Consider the following 21,096-nt stretch of genomic DNA (forward strand, 5'->3'; position numbering starts at 1 on the left):
GACCAGTCAAGAGCAAAAGAGACAGGACTGAATGGTACAAGCACATCCAAGTATGGAGTTTTTCCAAAAGCATATTCAGATACTATGAGGGTATTGAGGGTTGGCAGCAAAGTAAAAAAAAAAAAAGCTTATGAAAGCTGAACGAACCATTACATAGCATCAGAAATATTATAAGCCCTTACAAAAGTAGGAGACAGACACAAAAAAAGAACTAGCCAACTATATCTAAAATATATTAAACACAAATATTCTCTATTCCCTTCACCTGCAAGAATTCCTATCCCCAACCTACCCTTCCAGCTCGGCTTCCAATACCCTCACATTATCCAATGGGCTCATTGCACTGTTCTGTCCCCAAATAAGAGATGCATTATCTCCAAGAAAAGAGCAATTGTTCTTTGACTGAGACGTTGTTCTCTCACAGCTCACTACAAGGCTAGTAACTTTCTCTGCTCTCCCATGGCATTCTGTTTGGTATTTATTTTCTCTTCTTTCTGTCAAACTTGACTATAAGACACTTACATAAGAGACTACCCTTATTTGTCCTGGATTCTGTAATATAAAATCATCCAACACATGATCTTTAGACTAAAGTAAAATCCTGGTAAGATAAATACTTGCCATTAGAAATTGCTTATTTACGGGCACTTGGATGGGTCAGTCAATTAAGCGTCTGACTTTGGCTCAGGTCATAATCTTGTCGTTCATGGGTTTGAGCCCTGCATTGGGTCCTGTGCTGACAGCTCAGAGCCTGGAGCCTGCTTTGGATTCTGTGCTTCCCTCTGTCTCTGCCCCTGTTCCTACACATTCTCTCTTTCTCTGTCTCAAAATAAACATTAAAAAATTAGAAATTGCTTAAATAACAGAAAGAGTGTATGTTGTGTTCATCCATAATATATAATAATGTCCATAATGTTCTTTAATTAAAAAAAAAACCAGAAAGCAGAATTGGCTGAAGCCTTGCTATTGTTGGTTGGTTGGATTTATGGGTAAGGTCAGTGGCCACAGGCTGATTAAATGATTTCTTTAATGTCATTAAACATTCACAAAGTAGCAGGCAGAACTTAAAGCAATGTCTCTCGATTCTTGGTAAGCCAGTGTTTTTATTTATTTATTTTGTATAGTGTTATTCACTCTCAAGAAGCCGAAAGATTATTTGTACCTTCTACAAATTTCTCAAAATTAACGGAAATTAAATCATGGGATCTTACCTTTATTAGCAGAACAAAGTCCTAAAAGAAGGCAATGTAGTTTATTTTATTTAATGTTTTATTTATTTTGACAAAGAGACAGAGAACACAATGAGTGGAGGAAGGTCAGAGAGAAAGAGAGCAAGCAATGTGGGGCTCAATCTCATGAATCGTGAGATCATGACCTGAGCCTAAATCGAGTCAGAACTTGACCAACTGAGCCACCCAGGCACCCCGATGTAGTTTAAAGAGAAAAGGTCTGCTTTGGAAGTTGAAGCAGTCTTCAAAACCTAGCTCTACTGGGCATGTCACCATGTCACCTAGTTCTACTGGGCATGTCTTTGGCTCTTCTTTTCCTAAACTATAAAATGTGTATAAGAATCTCTAGGTATCCAACCCCAGTCCCCAGTGTTTTCTGTTAATGACAATGTGTGTGAAATCTAGCCCTGGACCTTGCACATAGTCATCTGTTGGCTTTGAAATAAAAAGCTATATTCAAGGTGTGTGTGTGTGTGTGTGTGTGTGTGTGCGCACGTGCGCATGCACGCGCGTGTGCTTGCGCAAGCACACACTTGGGGCTGAAAATGCACTGCTATCTTTTTTACATGGTCTCTGTAACAAATAATTTTGATACGGCAATATTTTTTAACTTCACCATATTATATGTGGTGCCATTCTCACCCTGTCCCCAACTTGGAATCACAAATTGCAAATACTTCTTTCTACTCTAAAGGCAGTTTTAACAGTTCAACTTCCTAACATGTTGCCAGTGGAACACACCAAAGGAGAAATGTGTGACAAGTGAAGTTTGCTTTCAGGATTCTTGCAAAACAGAACTTCTTCGAGTTCAGTGTTGGAAATGTTCAATACCATAACAAGCAAAAATGGGAAGATCGAATTTTGAGCTTACATTGCAGTGATTTTCCTCCTGAAGAAAACAGCTAAGGTTGGGGGGGGGCAGGTTGGAGAAGTCAAGAGGGAAGATATTTTTCATCTAAAAAAGCACAGAAACATATAAAGTGGTTCTTTAACAGCAAAAACTGCGACCCTTTGGATTTTAATCTTTTTTTAAAATTGTGTAGATCATAGTGAAATCCAAGGGGAGTATATTTAGTTAAAATAGGCTGCATCTTGAGAACTGAGGCTCTAGTTGAAGTCAGTTATGTTACGTATTAGCTATGTGACTTTGGGTAATTCACTTAACTGCTTTGATTCTAGTCTTCTTTTCCCCAAAATGCGGTCACAACAGCCTGACTACTTTCTAGTTTGACTGTGAGAGTCAAATGATATTGAATATGTAAAATGCAAAGTACTTTCTGGCAAAGGAAGCTTTACTATTACCACTATAACTACCACATTATAAGTATATTATCGCCATTATAATTACCCAAGTTTTAATTCCTTTAAAAGTAAATGCTTGTTTTTAAGCATTTGTTTTTATGGCCACCTGAGATGAAAATATTGTTCCCACTTCCCTGAATGAATAAGGAAATCCTAGTACTGCTGCCAGGAAGACTGTGTTTTGAGGTCAGAATTCTGTCCCTGGAAGTCCAGTTCACTGCATTTAAAACACACTGCATGGAACTTAAGCTCTTATTTCACTATGGCTCTGTTTTTAAATATGGGGCTTCCCTGGGGTGCCTGGATGGCTCAGTCAATTAAGCGTCTGACTCTAGATTTTGGCTAAGGTCATGATCTTGGTTCCTGGGATGGAGCCTTGGTATGGCTCAGAGCTGAAAGTGCGGAGCATGCTTGGGATTCTTTCTCCTTTGCCCCGCCCATGCTCATGCACTCTCTAAACAAACAAACAAACAAACCAACCAAACTTTTTTTTTTTTTAAATGTGGGGCTTCCCTTAAGAGAAGGTCCACATAGAAAAGCCCAGAACAACCAAACAAGACGCCTACTAATATCATATGCATGTACATTGATTTAGGGTTTTCTGGCTACTTCCTCTTTGTTCTTCACATCAATCTGTGATTCCATTAAAGCTGTCTACGTGAAGCATAGGAAGAAGCTCATGAAAGACCAAGTCCGCCAGCCTCTATATAATTGTACGAAGTGATACCTTGATGTCTGAGAGGTTGGTTGATTCCCCCAACATGTGCAATGGTCTCTTTTGTCCCCTAGTAGCCCAGAGTTAGTCGCTCCTTTTATTTCTGTCAACAACACTACCTTTTTGTTCCTCTTCCTCCAACTAGGAAGTGCATCACTGACACAGACACAATATACCTTTTCATAAGGAAGGCAAATGAGTATGTGCCAGATGGGCTGAGGGGATTACAACATGTTTCCTGCTCCCATGGTGACTCAATGGGGCTGGTATGAAAACTTATCTTATTCAAGAAGTCAGCTTCCCCGGCAGAATTATGAGTCACAGTTCCTGGGTAGAAAACTCGCTTTCCAATAGCATTTGTGGGGGGGGGGTGTGGTGAGAGACCTCCTTGGATGGAGTACAGTAAAGGTCATTCAGGAAAGTAACACGGCCAGGATGGCTGGGGGACACCAGCACCCACGAACCTCTGAGATCTCACTGATCTCTCAACAAGCCTAACACGGTCACCTCTCCCTTAACCTTCAAGGGGAGGCAGGGCATAAAACCACACTGATGAATTACTGGAATGAATCCAAACAAGTCCCATTATAAAACTGGCCAATTTGGGCAAAAGGGATGTGAAGGGACTTTTTTCCATCCATTTATGAAATATATATACAGAGAGAGTGCCTACTATGTGTCCATGTACCAATCATTATTGTAAGTATTTGGGTAACAAACAAAGAAGACAAGTCCCTGTCCTTGGACAGCTTACAAGTAGAGAAATTGGGAAGGAAGGAGAAAGGGAAGGGGGGGTGGGTAGAGAGAGGAGAAGAAAAGAAAGGATGGAGAGGAAAAAGAGGAGAATGGAGGGGAAGGAGGGGGGAGGAGGAGACAAGAGCAAATTAGTATAATGTCAAGAAATGGTGAATGTCATAAAGGAAACTAAAAGTGGGCACAGGAATGCATGATTGGCAGGGCTATTCTAGTTAAGGCTGTTAAAGCAGACCTCCATAAGTAGATAACATTCAAGCACAGAACTAAATCAAATAAGAACTGACTATAATCAGTGATTATATTCAACATATTTAAAAAATCAGGACATCACAGCACTGACCAGTCACATGAGACACTCAATCAAGCAGGACAGATGCTGGTCTAAACAGTCAGTAGGTCTGTATATTAGTGGTTCCCAGCTGTGTATCATCTAGGTTAGCGGCTATGCTTTCCTTGTGAAAAGGGCCAATGAGGTTGGAAGTTATCTTTACTTCTCTCAGGTTTGAGTTGTACTCTGTCCTAGTTACACCCTTTCTTTAGTGCTATTTTTGGTTTCAAATAAAATGCTTTAAGTGGTATAGAAAAACGGAAACACATCCAGAAAAGATAATCAGGATGAAGAGGGCTCAAATCCATGCCATGCGAAGAACACAGGAAAACACTGTCATGGTGATATGATCACTATGTTACCATTTTGGAAGACTTCTCCCACAGGAAAGGAATTAAAGTAATGGTATTCAAAGTATTGTCCATGGTCTTCAGGGGACTTATACATGAGAAGCTTCTTCAAATGAAGATATCTAGGTTCCTTGTATTAAAATTAGAGCACTATCGGATTGGGTATTTTTTACTTAAATAAAGCAGTTGAACCACAGAAATGTGGAAGTGACAGAAACAAATCTCAATTATATATACTAAAAAGGTTTGTAAGAACTTGGTCAGTCCAAAGACATATGGGCTGCAATGAGATGACCTCTAGTTAGAGTTACCATGGAACGGTTCCAAGCAGTAATTCTAGAGATAAGAGGAATTCTGAAAGGATGAACTTTCAAATCCCTTGTGAATCTAATTTCATAGGATTCTGTTCCATCATGACTGAGTTTGGCTATTCAAACTCAAACAGCTTTGGCTGGCTCCTCTTAAGAAGCAACACCCAGGGCCACCTGGGTGGCTCAGTTGGTTGAGTGTCCAACTTTGGCTCAGGTCATGATCTCACGGCTCGTGAATTCCAGTCCCGTGTCAGGCTCTGTACTGACAGCTCAGAGTCTGGAGGCTGCTTCAGATTCTGTGTCTCCCTCTCTCCTGGCCCTCTCCCACTCATTCTCTGTCTCTCTCTCTCTCTCTCTGTCTCTCAAAAATGAATAAACATTAAAAATTTTTTAAAAAGAGGTAACACCAAAAGGGGAAGAAAATGAGCCTAATGATAGATCCTTTCTTTCCTAGATAGAAGCGGTGACAGAAACCTATCACTATTCATTTGGTCTTAAAAGGCCTCAATGGACTGTTAGCCCCAAGGCCTCCTCCACCGCCTCCTGAAGTTTGGAAAACTTGCTACCATCTCTGTCACTTCTTGTCCCATAAGATCTGAGGTGAACGGAGAGAAGCCAGACTCCAGTTGGCTTGGGGATGAAGGAAATGGAAAATTCCTATATTTGGACATACCAGACCACTGCCCCAAGTACACTGTGCCCCTTAAAGACTAAAGTTGTCAGTGGCTCCTCCCATCACCAAAATTCTATTTCTGTCATATCTGTGATTCTGTGGTACCACAGAAGACAATGGATATAAATGTTATTTCGTCTTAACTCATTTTTCAGAAAGAGTTGACATATTACCCTATAGATAATCTGTACTTTAAAAGACTGTCAAAAGCCATTCACTCACCTGAGGCATCACTTTGTAGGATCCCAAAGAAGTAGAGACTCATTACACACCACAGAAGTCCCATCCTGTCAACATAAACACAAAATTAAGGGAGAGTACGTATCACTCGCAAGAGTTTAATAATTACCGCATATGCACGCTGACTATGGACAGGGAACTGTTCTAACATGTTTACGATCTTAACAAATTTAATTGCAGGAATCAACCAATAAATAGTTTATTTTTTTTAATCACCCATATTCCAGATAAGGAAACGGACACAAGTTTGAAGAAGATAACCAAGATCCTTCACCTAGAAAATGGTGCAATAATGGTCAAGCTCCAGCAGCCTGGCTCTAGAACAATCTCTTAATCATTCAACCACAACCGCCTACTTAAGAAAAATATTCCTCTAGAATGTTTTCATGAGGAGTCACATTTCTGGCAGATAAGTTTGATCTTCTTCCCCTCCATAGCATTCTCGTGGTCTGTCCCAGTTGGAAATATTTTATGATCTAGGCACTTCTCCGTCTGGAGAAATGATAAATAGAAAGTCTAGAAATCCTGGATTCAGACTTGGTTTATAGTCCACTACACTCTGACTTTATAGTAGGAGGAAATATATAAACCTCATGCCGTCCTGTGCGTGCTCTCCTCTTTTCCTTGGAAGAGACAAATGATGAGGTTGGAGTGTGGTGTCTGTGACCTTTGGCCTTTCTACTGGTAACCAGTTGCAACAGCCAACTAGCAGGAACTATGCCCTTACATTTGGTTGTGTGATCTCTAGTACAGAAGGCCTAGAGATTCAGCAGTCCTGTGAAATTTATTCCCCTACTGCCTTAGACATATCTTTCCCCTGATAAATCCATGGTAGGGATATAACTACCGATACCTGGATATTTCTGAAAAATTCCATATTCAAGGCTGTCACTGTTTTGAAAACAGCAGCCACATACGGGTGCTTATAGAGGTTTTGATAATTCGTCCAGATCGCGTTTCTAGTAAGTGACAGAGATGGGATTTATACCATGTCTGGCCACCATTAGCCTATGGCACAAGGTTCACAACCACAGGGACCCAAGAATCTAAAAAAGGGTTAAAAAGGTATTTGATAAATAGGGTGGCCATATAATAGCACTTTAAATGAGACACCCGTAAGAGCATGGCACCAAAAAAAGGTCTAAACTGGTACTGCCTAAGCAGCCCAGCGCGCATGGTCACTTTAAAGGACAATGCAAGCTTCCGGTACCTGACACTTCTCCTGACCACAGATCACCACAAATCTCCAGTTCATATTGTGCTCTCTCCTTTAGCATGACTGTTCAAAAACTACAAGTGAGTTTATTATATCCTACATAACCATTTTAGCTCAGAGATTTAATGTTTCTTTCTCACCACCACCATTCCCTTCCAATTCTTATATCATTAATTTAGGGAACTCTTCTATCCGTCATTAATTTATTCAATACAACATGTGTTGACCACTTCCTGTTTACAAGTCTCTATGATACAACCGCCGGGGCTTATTGTAAAGGCATTTCTTCCCAGTAGAGGACATAAATCACTACAACGTCACAGCTATGAACAAGACACATGCAGAAGCACTATAAGATATACAAAGATTTATCAGACAAGTTCGAGCACTAAGCAGGTCTAGCAGAGACCTAAAATGTGTACAGAAATAATGACAGTACAAAGTAAACACTGATAAGCAAAGAGAGGAACAGATAAGTGTTATGGAAGATTAGCCAAAGAAAGAGATTACTTCAGCCAAAGCAATCAAAGAAGACTAAATACAAGAGGTAGCTTTTGAACTGAGCGAGAACTGAATTGAAGCAGAAGGAAAATGGAGAGAAGAAACTCAGTGGAGAATAATGTTCACAGATAGGAAAAGCATGGAACATAAAAAGGAAATAGTCTGTAAATAACTCAGTTTGGCTCAAGCACAGGGAATTAGTAAAAGAAGTATAAAGAGTTTGTTGGAAAGCAGGGAATGTTAGGATCAGATTCCACCGAGGCCTTGAACAGCAAGCAAAGGACTCCGGATTTAATTTACACAGAAGATAGGGAATCAATGAGGGTTTCTGATTGGAAGACTGACGTGGTCATCAAATTGTACCTTCTGGAGATCATTCTTCCCGGGATGTGTTGAATGAATTGCCACTAAATTCTGTCTTGAAATCATTTTGTCTCCTGAGCCTGTCATCACAGTAATTGTTTAACTCCTAGCTTTGTGTCATCTATAAACTTGATCAGCATGCCACCTATGTCCTCGTCCAAGTCATTAATAAAGGTATTTAATAAATCTGCATTAATCATTGTCAGTGGAGAACAACTAGATATTTCATTGCAGATTCAGGGCACAGTAACTCAAGCCACAATACTCCTTGTGCGAAACCACTCTACCACCCAAATTGCTTTTGGCTATAAAAAAAAATAAAAAACAAAACCAAAAGCCCACACCTCTAGATTTTCCCAATTCGCCTGTTTATAAGCTGCTGGATTCCTAGGGCAACACATAGAAGACATTCTAATTAGTGTGATCGAGGGCCTTAATTGATATTCCCCTGAGTAACTGGATTCTTCCAGAGGCAGCAAGGCTCAGGTCATCAAGGTAAAGCCAATCTAAAGATAACCTGTGTGCAAACACAAATCCAGGGTCAGCGCTGTCCTGTGATGAATTAGAATAAAGCAGACTGAAAAGAAAATGTGATTGTGCAGGCTGGTTCTGACAGTCTGAAGGTACCAAGGTTAGTGGGAGGAAGTTGGCTGGTTCATTTCACATCATCTTCCATTCTCCCTCGGAATTTTATTATTGCGACTAGTAATACATTTTTGGTTCCTGTTTCTTGGGGAGAGAGGGCGCTGGATATTTTCAGAGATGGAAAAGCTGTCAGAAAGCAAAGGAACCTACCTAATCACACACGGTTTCTCATGGTCTGAATTACAGCCCAGCTTTAGACTATTGCCATGGCATTTAACAGACTTGGCCCTTGCCTCAGATGATTGCAACCTACAAAAATAAATTCCCAGTCAGCCTTTTCTGCACTACCCACTTCACCTACTGTAAAATCATTTTCATACGTCCCCTCTTAGGTACTAGTACTTCAGTCATATTTAATTCCACTGTGTCCTGCTGTATCAACTCAGATGCCAAAAGAACCTGGCAAAAAGTCTCACATATGTACTTATTTTTACGTAATCAACAATAATATTAATGATGATTGTTAACATAAGATCAGCACTTTAACACCTACCCCTGCATATGAATCATTCCACTGTCTGCATTTTCTAGGCTTACCAAGCTTCAGGATCCCCTTGCCTCTGAGTCAGCTCTGACCAATGATTCTCTCACAGGGCCAGCAGGTGACCGGCTGGCACTAGAGCTGTACCCCCAGGCTGGCATTATCCCTGAATCACATTTGCCTTCCTCCTGCACTGTAGCATTTCACCAGGCCACAGGGCTGGATTTCCCCCTCAGTTTCCTGATTCCACATATAGCCCATACCTAGAGCCCAGCCACTCTTTGAAGCCCAGCAACATAGTTGAAATGTGGACCTTCAGCCTGGACCTTCTTTTCCAGAAGCCTGAATTTTGTTCCCCGTAAGGTCTTGCTCCAAGCAAGATAAGCCTCCTGTAACCACAAAGTTGCTATGACCTGCTTCATTCCCGGTTGACAGATGTCCTTTGCTATGATCTGTCCACTGAAAACTTGGCCGTAAACACCAAGCCACAGACCCTACATGGTCATCTCCATGCCGGGGCAGCCCTGCAGCCAAATCACTTCCTTGAGTCCGGATCCCATCCAGATCCTAACTTACTGATAAACTTAATAACTGTACCTAACTTACTTCTCTAACTTACTAATAAAGTTTGAGCAGATTTTGCATGTATGCTCACCTAAGATACGACAAACAAGTCTTTAAAGGACATGGGAAAAGTTATTAATGACCCCATTTTACAGAAAGGGAAAGATGGCATTTATTAAGAAATCAAAGTTATTTTCACCATCAATCTTTTATCTAGTTTACAGTTTTTGAACCATAAATGGATGCTTGTGCACAATACTTCAGAAAAGAATATTTATCAGTAAACAAAAGTATCAGCAGAGTGACATGGAAGACTCATGATGAGTGAAACAAAGAAAGCATAACCCACTTCATTTCTCTTAATGAATGCAGCTAAAAACCTGCACAGTATGCATAAGACAAGTCTATGAAGACTCCACAAAGTAAATAAAGCACACTCTTTTCAAGTACACATAGCACATTTACCAAGATCAGCTATATCATGAACTATAAATCAAACCTTAACAAATTTAAAAGAATTGAGTATATATTCTCTAGCTATCGAATTAAACTAAAAACCAATAAAAGAAAATGACAGGGTAATACTCAAACACTTAGAAATTCAGGTATATACAGCTGAGCCTTGAATAATGAAAGGTTACGGGTGTTGACCATCCACACAGTCTAAAATCCATGCATAAATTTTGGCTTCCCAGAAACCTAACTACTAACAACCTACTGTTGACAGGAAGCCTTACCAATAATACAAATACTTGGTTAACACATATTTTGTATATGTGTTATATGTGTATATATAACGGTATATGGTATATACACATGGTATATGGTATATACAATATTCTTAAAATAGAGTAAGCTAGAGAAAAGAAAATGTTATTAAGAAAATCATAAGAAAGAGAAAATACATTGATAGCAATGTCGTGCATTTATTGAAAGAAAATCTGTGTACTGGTGGATCTGCACAGTTCAGATCCACGTTATTCAAGGGTCCATTGTGTGTCTAAATAATTCATCAGTCAAAAAGAAGACTGTTAGAAAATAATTTAAACTGAACAAAAATGAAAACACAACATACCAAAGTGAGTGAGATGTAGCTAAAGCAGCATGTAGAAAATAATTTGTAGTATTAAAAGCTTTATATTAGAAAGGAAGAAAAATTTGAAGTCAATAATCTAATCATCTACCTTAAGAACCTAGAATAAGAGTAGAAAAATAAAGCAAGCCAACTGAAGGAAATGATGAAAATTAGTGATCAAAAATTTTAAAAGAGAAAAAAAATGAAGCCAAAAGTTAGTTCTTTGAAAAAAACAACAACAATAGAAAACGTGCTAAATCTCTAGCCAGGTAAATCAAGGAGAGAAAAAAAACCCATATCACTAATATCAGAAATAAAAGAGGCTATATCACTATTGATCATGGGGCATTAAAATGGTAATAAAGGGGAAAATGGTAATTAAGGGAATACTAAATACTCTGGTCACATATAACACAATTGAGATGAAATGGACCAATATCTCAAAACCCACAAACTACAAAAGCTCATCCAAAATGAAAATGGACAATCTTATTGGTCCCACAATTATTTTTTAAAATGACATTTGCTATTAGAAACCTTACAAAAAAGAAATTTCCAAGCTCCAGGTGACTTCACTGGTGAATTTGATCAAACATTTAAAGAATAAATAACACTTGTTCTAGATAATCTCTTCCAGAAAATAAAAGAAGACAAAACAATTACCAATTTCATTTCATGTCACAACAGTACTCTGATTCCAAATTCTGCCACCGATAGTACAAGAAACCAAAGCTACAGATATCCCACAACCAAGCAGAGTCATCCCAGGAATGCAAGGCTGGTTTCAGTATTTTCAAAGTCTAAAGAAGGAAAATCACATGATTATCTCAATTGATGCAACAGGAACATTTGACAAATTCAGTATCTATTCGTGATAAAAGCTCTTAGCTAACTTAGAATAGAAGGGAACCTCCTCAAACCAATAAAAAGCATCTATAAAAAACTACAGTTAACATCACATCTAATGTTGAAAACCAAATACTTTTCCACTCAGATCAGCAGCAAGGCAAGGATGTTCATTCTTAGTACTATTCAACATCATACTGGAAGTCTGAACTAGTACAGTAAGGCTATTCACAGATGATGTAATTTTCCACATAGAAAATCCTAAATAATTTATAAAAAAAAAAAAAGAAGTCACAGCGTACATGGTTAACATGCAAAAAGTATATATACTGGCAATAACAAAGTTAAACAAAACCTTTTCTTAAAAAGCTTATTTCTTTAGAAAGAGAGAGAGCACAAGATTGTGTGTAGGGATGGGGCAGGAGAGAGGGAGAGAGAGAATCCAAGCAGACCCCTGGTAACAGTGTGGAGCCCGATGCAGGGCTTGAACTCACAAACCCAAACTGTGAGATTACGATCCAAGTGGAAACCAAGAGTTGGAGGATTAACCAACTGAGCTACTTAGGCGCCTGGAAAATGCAACTTTTTAAAAAGGCTTATTATAATAAGGGGAGCCTGAGTGGCTTAGTCAATTAAGCATCCGATTTTGGCTCAGGTCATTATCTCACTGCTCGTGAGTTTGAGCCCTACATCAGGTTATCAGGCTCTCTCCAGGAGTCTGCAGCCTGGAGCCTGCTTCAGATCTGTCTCTATCTCTCTGCTCCTCCCCCGTGCTCGCTCGCTCGCTCTCTCTCTCTCTCTCTCTCTCTCGCTCTCTCTCTCTCTCTCTCTCATATAATAAAACATTAAAAATAATTAAAAATAAAAAGGCTTGTCATAATAACTAAAAAAATGCTGAGCAAAAAGTCTAACCAACATATAAAAAGGTCTGTAAGCTGAAATATGTAAGGATATTGGTAAAAGAAATCAGAGATGAGCTAAATAAATGGAAATATATGGTTGGCAAAATGGTCCCATGCCCGAAATCCCTGGAATCTGTTTTGTTGCCCTACTTAGCCAAAAGAACTCTGCAAATATAATTAAGGCTATGGACCTCAAAATATGGAAATTATACTAGATTATTCACATGGATTCAATCTAATCAATAACATCAACACTTAAGAACTTTCTCTGGTTAAAGTGAGAGAGATGTGGGGTGCCTGGGTGGCTCAGTCGGTTAAGCGTCTGACTTAGGCTCAGGTCATGATCTCACAGCTGTGGGTTCGAGCCCCGCGTCGGGCTCTGTGCTGACAGCTAGCTCAGAGCCTGGAGCCTGTTTCAGATTCTGTGTCTCCCTCTCTCTCTGACCCTCCCTGTTCATGCTATGTCTCTCTCTCTCTCAGAAATAAATAAAACATTAAAAAATTTAAAAAAAAATAAAGTGAGAGAGATGCAGCAGACAGACAAATCATAGAAATGTGAAGCAAGAGAAAAACTTGAGAGGACTTTGGTATTAAAGATAAATGTAGTAACGTGTTAAGGACCTTCTGTTTGGTTGCAGGTGACTTTCCAGAGCTGCAAGAGACTTTCAGCTGACAGCCAGACAGCCAGTGAGAGGTCAGGTACTGAGGGCCTACAATGTAGGAAATAAAAATTTGCCAACAACTTGAAGATGTGGTGAAAGAGGAACCCTCTTACACTCAGTAGGAACGCAAACTGATGCAGCCACTGTGGACAACAGTACGGAGGGTCCTCAAAGAGGTAAAAATAGAACTATCCTAAAATCCAGCAATCATACCACTATTTACCCAATGAATACAAAAATATTAATTCAGAGGGATACATACACACCCCAATGTCTACAGCAGCATTATTTACAGTACCCAAATTATGGAAGCAGTCCAAGTGTCCACCAATAGATGAATGGATAAAAAAGATGTGGCATATGTGTGTATGTGTGTGGGGCATATGTGTGTATGTGTGTGTATACACACACACATACACACACATATATATAATGGAATATATATTCCACATATATATAATGGAATATTATTCAGCCATAAAAAAGAATGAAATCTTACCATTTGCAACAATATGGATGGAGCTATAGAGTATTAACTGAAGAAAGTCAGTCAGAGAAAGACAAATAGCATATGATTTCACCCATGTGGAATTTAAGAAACAAAACAAATAAGCAAAGGGTGGGGAAGAGAGAGGGGGCAAAGCAAAAAACAGACTCTTCACTATAGAACACAAATTGTTGATTACTAGAAGGGAGGTAGGGATATGAGTTAAATAGGTGATGGGAATTAAGGAGAGCACTGGTTGTGATGAGCACCAAGTAATGTATGGAATCATTAGCTAACTCCAATGTATACCTGAAACTAATATTACATTTTTATGTTAACTACCTAGAATTTAAATAAAAACTTTAAAAAAATCTGCCCAACTTTGGAACTGTATTCCTCCCCAGAGTCTCGAGAAAGGCACATAACCTTGCTGACGTTTTAATTTTAGCCATGTAAGACACTAAGCAGAGAACACTGTACTTGAACTGACTCACAGAAACTGGGATATAATACATGGATGTTGTTTTAAGCCGCTACATTTGTGGTAATTTATTACAGTGGTAGTAATAGAAAATAATCCAAGAGACATACCATATTCATGGATTGAAAGGCTCCACACAGAAAGGATGCCAATTCTCCCCCCAAATTAATTGACAGATTTAACAAAATTCCAATAAAAAAAACTTGGCCAGATTTGTTTATAGATAAGGACAAGCTGATTTTAAAATGTATGTCTTAAGAGAAATGTCTTAAATTTTGACAAATATTTTGAGAAAGAAGAATAAAGTGGTAGGAATCACAATACAAGCAACCCAACTTTTTAAAAAATTGAAGTACAGTTGACAAAATATAATATTAGTTTCAGGTGTACAACATGGTGATTTAACAACTATATACATTACAAAATGTTCACCATGGTATAGTTACCATCTGTCACCATACAAAGTTATTACCATATTGACTATACATATACTGTGCTTTCCATCCTTGTGACCTATTAATTTTACAACTTGAGGTCTGTGCCTCTTAATCACCTTCACCTATTTTACCCATTCCCCCATCCCCTGTTGTAACCACATGTAACCACATTTGTTCTCTGTATTTATAAGTCTATTTCTGTTCTTTGTTTGCTTGTTTTTTAAGATTCTACATATAAGTGAAGTCATACAGTACCTACCTTTTTTTTTTTTGGTCTCACTTAAACACTTAGCATAATATCCTCTAGGTCCATCTATGGTGTCATGAATGGTAAAATTTTATTCTGTGCATGGGGGTGTGTGTATACACAACACTTTCTCTATCCCTCTAAACAACCCAGTTTTAAAATGTCAAAAGTCTTAACAAGCCATTTACTGAAAAAGGATATTCAAGAGGTAAGTTAACACAGGAAAGGATCACCAGCAGCAGCCATAAGGGAAATGAAAATTAAAAGCACAAAATCAGATACCACTACAAAACTTTCAGAATCACTAAAGTAAGAAATACTGGCAATGCTGAGTGCTCTGAATACAGAGCAACTGAAACCGTTCAACTGCTGGGACTACACAATGGCACTGCCTCTCTGGAAAATCACACGGCCACTTCTTAGGAAGTTAAACATACACTTGCCATAGGATCTAGCATCCCCTCTCCTGGGTATTTACCTAAGAGAACCGGAAACTTATGTTCACGCAAAAACCTGTACATGAGTGTTTACAGAAGCTCTGCTATTAATTGTCAAAAACTGGAAACAACTCAAATGCCCTTCAACAGGCAAATGGATAAACAAACTCTGGTATATTGGAAAAAATAGCCTACTCTTCAGCAAGACAAAGCAACGAGCTGTCCATACCAACTTGGATGAATCCCAAAGGTATTCTGTTAAGTGAAAAAAAGCCAGTCTCAGTAGGTCACCAACTGTCCAATTCCATCTAAAGGACATTCCTGAAAAGACAAAACTAGAGTGACAGGGAACAAGTCAGGGGCGACAGGTAGTGGGCGGGTGTAAACTGTAAAGGCACAAAAGTGTTTGGGAGGATAGAAGAGTCTGGGTCCTGACTGGGTCAGTGATTAAGTGAGTCGATAGGAGACTTATTCATAGAGCTGTACTTTTAAAAAGCAAATTTTATTGTATGTTCATTAAACATGCGTTTTTTAAGTAGCATGAGTCTTCCTTTTTAACAGCTCTGAAAACTATTTGTGAACCCTTTTAGGCAGTTTAAATAAATGAAAGCTGTTTTAACCTAAATACGGCTTCTATTTTCAACATTTGCTTTGAAAATAACATTGTCCTGTTGGTAAGTACTGAATGTTCCAGAAAACTCCAGCAGTAGAAACACACAGAAAGATCAATGAAATGTCCCCACTTTCAGCATAAGCCAGTGTCACTAACCTTGACATAACAGCAGAGTCAAAGTTCACTCCAGAAAACATTAGCACACTACTCTTAGATATTGCCCTCCTCTTTGTTACTAAATAGCTTCAAAGTGTCTGGAACTCTGAAAGTACATATATAATATACCACCTCCCATCTTTAGAAGCTTGGAATAGAATGTGAACAGATTGATTTCCTTTTGTTCTTTAATATTTTGAATAGCAACATGCTCTGTGGGGTGAGGGAAGAAATATCATCAAGTCTCATTCTTCATGAGAAAGAACTAGAACGAGGTTTTCAGTGAGATGAAGGTGAAAGGAACCTTAAGAAGAACACAACATTGGGAGTTCTAAGTTTGATTGTTTGATCTCGAAGAGCCTGAGAGAGGAGGAGATAAAGATTCATAACAACCACTTAAGAGTCATAAGCTAGTCACTGTCTTGATGACTAATTTAAGACTGACATGCTAAATGTCCGTGGACACTTGAATAAGAAGAGGGTCCCTCTGTAGCCTTTTCCTAGTGGGTGGACAATTTGATGGTTAAGTATTAGCCATGGATGGAGGGGGACTGAGGCAGGAGTTTTGCATGGTGGGGGTGATTACTCCTACTTCATCAGTCCTTTGGGAGGAGTATGCTTGGTAATCTCTGTAGAGTAATTAGCACTGTCCAGGCACATAAGAAGCTTTCAGCAAATACTGATTATCATTATCTCTTATTAAAGCAGATAACCAATGTGAAAAACCTGATAAACTGTGGAGCAACTGACCAAAAGGAGCTACCATTAATATTAGTTATAAAGAAGAGTCCAAGTTACCTGGCTCAAGTTGACCATTGAGCATTGGGCAAAACGTGTCATTCCGGGTCCAAGTTTAGTGCTCTATTCCCCAAATATTTCAGAGGAGATAGTCTTCTGACTTACAGCAGTTATAAATCCAGCCTCAGTACCTTACGAAGAAGCCGAAATTGTTATGGAACACTCTATAATTGAGTTGAACTTGGGAAGACTATGGTCCAGGACCTTCTCCTTCTCTAGTCTTTCAATACCTCATTTTTTGAATGGAAGTAAAACCTTCTGCTATGACTATCTTATGAGATGGTTACAGAGGACTGAATGATGTGACACGTGGACAGAGATTTTGTAATTATACAGGGCTATCCTAATATAATGTGTTACCCTATTGGGTTTATTATGAAATAAGCTGAAATTTTTATTTTGCTTCTTTAAATTTGAAAGAATCTGAAGCAGTGGAGAACATAAAATCAAAAAGAAACAGCATAAATTACTCACTTCACATCAGAACCTGGATTACCTTTGGCAATATTGACGGAGAGAGGCGAGAATACATCTTCTAAGATCTGGTAATATTCTAATTTTTATTCAGGTGATGGTTACCTAATGATGCATGTGTAACAATTCATCAGTCTGTACACTGAGTATTTATGTATTCCACTGTTAATATGTTATGCTTCTTCAAAATATCATGGAAAAACTTTTGCTTGATTGAAGTGGTTTAAACAACAGAGAGACGTTAGAGAAAACTACAGGGGAATGCTATAACCTTCTAAATCGAGAAACCAGCTTAAAGTCTGACACAGAATATGACACAGAATCATTTCAGGGAGTTTTATGGCTGGGGTGAGGAAGAATATTTATGAGGAATGTACCCAAGATTCCTTCTAATTCACCCAACAAATATTTATCAAGCTCTGGACACACTCTGAGGGCAGAGGAGGGAGGGAAAATTCCCCTGTCCTGGAGCTTACAGTCTTGAAGCATATAAACAACCAGAACCTACAGAAGGTTTATACACCAAAGGCATTTCACAGCATGGGAGAATAGAGAGGAGGGAGCAGCTCCTTGGGGAAATATGATGCCATCTGGCAGGGCTCAAGTGGGGAAGTAGGTGAAATCATAGCCATCACAGACACAAAACAATCCTGTCACCTTATAGACTCAGATCCAGCAACCTCCAGGTTAGGAAATTAATTACTTTTTCCACCATAGAAAAGCTTCTTAGCCATCTGAGGTTTTCTCTCCTTAAATGTCATATAAGATCACTGCCACTAGTCACCTCTAACTCAAAGGAATGGTCTGAAGATCAGGATGCTGCCTTTGAGGCTCTCAAGAGAAAGACATCATCTTCCAACTGTTAGGGAGGCCACAGGTAACAAAACTGTGGCCAAGTTTCCACTGATTTCTCCACAAAAACCGTACGCTCTAGCCTCTGCATCTACAGAATCAAATTTTGTTCAAATCAAGATTTATTGAGCCCCTATTTCATATACTTTAATAGAAACTGTGAGGTATAGAGAAATAAACATAGAGTTCTTATAATCATGGATCTCACAGTTTGGGAGCAAAGTCAGACTTACAAACACAAAAGAAAAAGAAAAGAGTAGAGACCAGAACAAGTATATGATCATACAGTACAATCGCACCAAAGTACATGGTGGAAACTATCGTATCCCAAAGGTGCATTGTGCCAAAGGACCATGTGGCCAAATGATTTTGAAAAGTGACATGTCCCGAAGTTCTTTGTGGAGATTCAGGATACACATTAGCATTTTAAAGCCTCTGGTCATCTGCCAAGTAAATATCCTGGCTGACTTGTTTCAGCCCAGCATTAAGCAGAGTTATTTGACCATGAACCTCTTTTTCATGCATTATGCCTCTCAGAGTGCCACTGGAAATCCTGCTATAGATTGTAAAAAATTTAACTGGGGAAGGGAGAGCCCAAACCCTATTTCCCAGATCAAGCCTCAACTTATAAGATACAGGGGCTTCTCAAAGTCACCCAACTTGGGACTAAACTGGCTACCAGAGAAATTAAGTAAACCCAAACTTCCCCAGAGCTTCATCTCCACTCTGCAGTCTTTCCTGATTCTCCCTTATCTTGTCACTGGCTAAAAGTAAACAGTGCCTTTTCTAAAAACTCTGAGCAGGTATCTGTACATCTCTTAGGGCCCTCAGAAATGTCTATGCCAATCTATATGATTTAGGGATTTTCCCCCCTTTCCATCTCCTGTTTTGGACCAGGACTCCTAGCTTACGTCCACAGTCCAATATTGTTACACAACAAACACATATATGCATATGGCAACTGCTGAGAAGTAGAAGGAACCTCTCTCAAGGACACAGTCAACCTCTGTTCTAGTTTGCTGCTGGTCACCCTTTAACTGTGTGCCCCTTAGATAATTTACTGTGGATCCCACAATCCTTATCAGTAAGATAGGATTGCAAATATTGACTTCATAGGCTGCTGTCAGGATCAAATTAGGTAGTATCTATGGAAAAGCTTCATAACAGTGAAGTGTGATGCAAATATGAGATGTTAATGCTCTTATTTTACACACATCTTCATGTGCAAACCAGACTCTTCAGCAGGGTTAAAAGCCATCCAGAGGATGCCCGCTCTTCCAAGGTGGGTCTAGACACATGTCACTGTGAGTCCTGTGGGTCTCCTCAAGATCCACTGCTTTAACAGTGAGCCCACCTTCAGAAATTAGACTGGAATGGGTCTCCACCACCTTGGTCTTACAACAGAATCAATTGTCCTTTCGCAAGATCACTTCCCCGTGTCATCTCGGCTTCTGTCAGAAACAAATAACTGGCTTGCTATCATCCATCAGACCGGAGCTTCACCTGCACTCGCGCTCAGGGACCTGGAAGAGTCAGCAGTATCAGCTACTCAAACAGACCCTGTAGCACCTAGGGGCTCCTCACTGTCAATTACGCAAAGAAACCAGAGGGATGGGTCCTGGGTCCTCATCCTGACTCTTGCATTAATTAGTCGTACGACTCTGCCTATGCACTTTATTCTCCACGTGACTCAGTTTCCACAACTAGCTTTATTAAGAAGAGTTCAAGTCACAAGTGAAATAAGAAGTTTCACAGAAGACTTACCATGTACCAAACTGACACTGCTAACGATGAGAAAGCACGGGGCCTTTAGGACAGCCTCTGCTTTCAAGCATTCTGCCTACTGGAAAGCACAGTCCATTGAGGCTTCCTCTCCTGTCCCGGAAATGCAGAGATAATATTCCAAGTCTTTCTGGGAATGCACATAAGCCAAAAGTAGAGAGCCTTAAAGAAAGTATCATCTCTCTGTATCTAAAGTGTTAAAGAACATCCCCTTATGAACTAACACTGTGCGAGTCTGTGGGCATCTGTGTCCCGGCTGAAAAAATTCTATGGCTTCTTTCACGGATTTTTGGACACCAGGATTTTCCTGACAGATGGCAATGTGTACCCACCAGTCCCATAGTCTGGGATGTGACCTCAGTCTACCAGATCACTCTGAATGGAGGGAAGGGGTGGGAGGCTCTGGCCACAGTTAAAGAACTGTGCATTTACATATGCATTTGACATTTGGTGACTTTATTGCAAATACAGTGAGACCACGCAATCCTCCTTTCATCAGAATGAGAATGAGCAGGAATTTTATAGTGCTATTATCTGCTGATCCATAAAGCACTAAAAACTCAAGTGACCCTACTTTCAACAAATATGCTACTTAGAAAAAACAGTGCCCTCACAGAGAGGTGCTCAAGCAGTGCTTAATATGAGGTTTTAAAATGCTCTGACAAGGGCGCCCAGGTGGCTTAGTCGGTTAAGCATCCGAGTTTCGCTCAGGTCATTATCTCGCGGTTCGTGGGTTCAAGCCCCGCGTCGGGCTCTGTGCTGACTGCCAGCTCAGAGCCTGGAGCCTGTTTCAGAGTCTGTCACTCCCTCTCTCTCCGACCCTCCCCTGCTCATGCTGTCTCTCTCTCTCCTAGAAAGAAATAAAAAAAATTCAAAAAAAATAATAAAAAAATAAAATAAATAAATAAATAAAATGCTCTGACAAGAAAACTGAACGGGAGGACAGAATATATACCAATATATATGTATGTGTATATATATATGTATGTGTATATATATGTATGTGTATATGTATATATACACATACATATATATATATTTGTATACACGCACACATAAAGAGAGAGAGAGAAAGTACAAGTGGGGATTTTGTGACTTCCAATGCAAAGCTAATAAATGATAACTGAGGATCTACTATGCAACATTAAATGCTAAAAGATGATACAGATTTGA

General features: G+C 39.4%; 1 protein-coding gene and 1 non-coding gene across 2 annotated transcripts in view; one reads left to right on the forward strand and one right to left on the reverse strand.

Annotated features, from left to right (window-relative positions):
- IL1RAP (interleukin 1 receptor accessory protein) overlaps positions 1–21,096 on the reverse strand; it is a 129,153-nt gene that overhangs the window by 70,077 nt on the left and 37,980 nt on the right. The window contains exon 2 of the mRNA XM_077754379.1: positions 5,887–5,951. Coding sequence (XP_077610505.1) covers positions 5,887–5,950 — 64 coding nt within the window. The 5' untranslated portion in view covers position 5,951. The remainder of the gene's footprint in view (positions 1–5,886; positions 5,952–21,096) is intronic.
- On the forward strand, positions 12,793–12,876 carry TRNAL-UAG (transfer RNA leucine (anticodon UAG)). Its single transcript has one exon. It is a non-coding gene; the product is annotated as a tRNA-Leu (tRNA).

Source organism: Crocuta crocuta, unplaced genomic scaffold, assembly GCF_008692635.1.
Source record: "Crocuta crocuta isolate KB4526 unplaced genomic scaffold, BGI_CrCroc_1.0 scaffold70, whole genome shotgun sequence".
Taxonomy (NCBI): domain Eukaryota; kingdom Metazoa; phylum Chordata; class Mammalia; order Carnivora; family Hyaenidae; genus Crocuta; species Crocuta crocuta.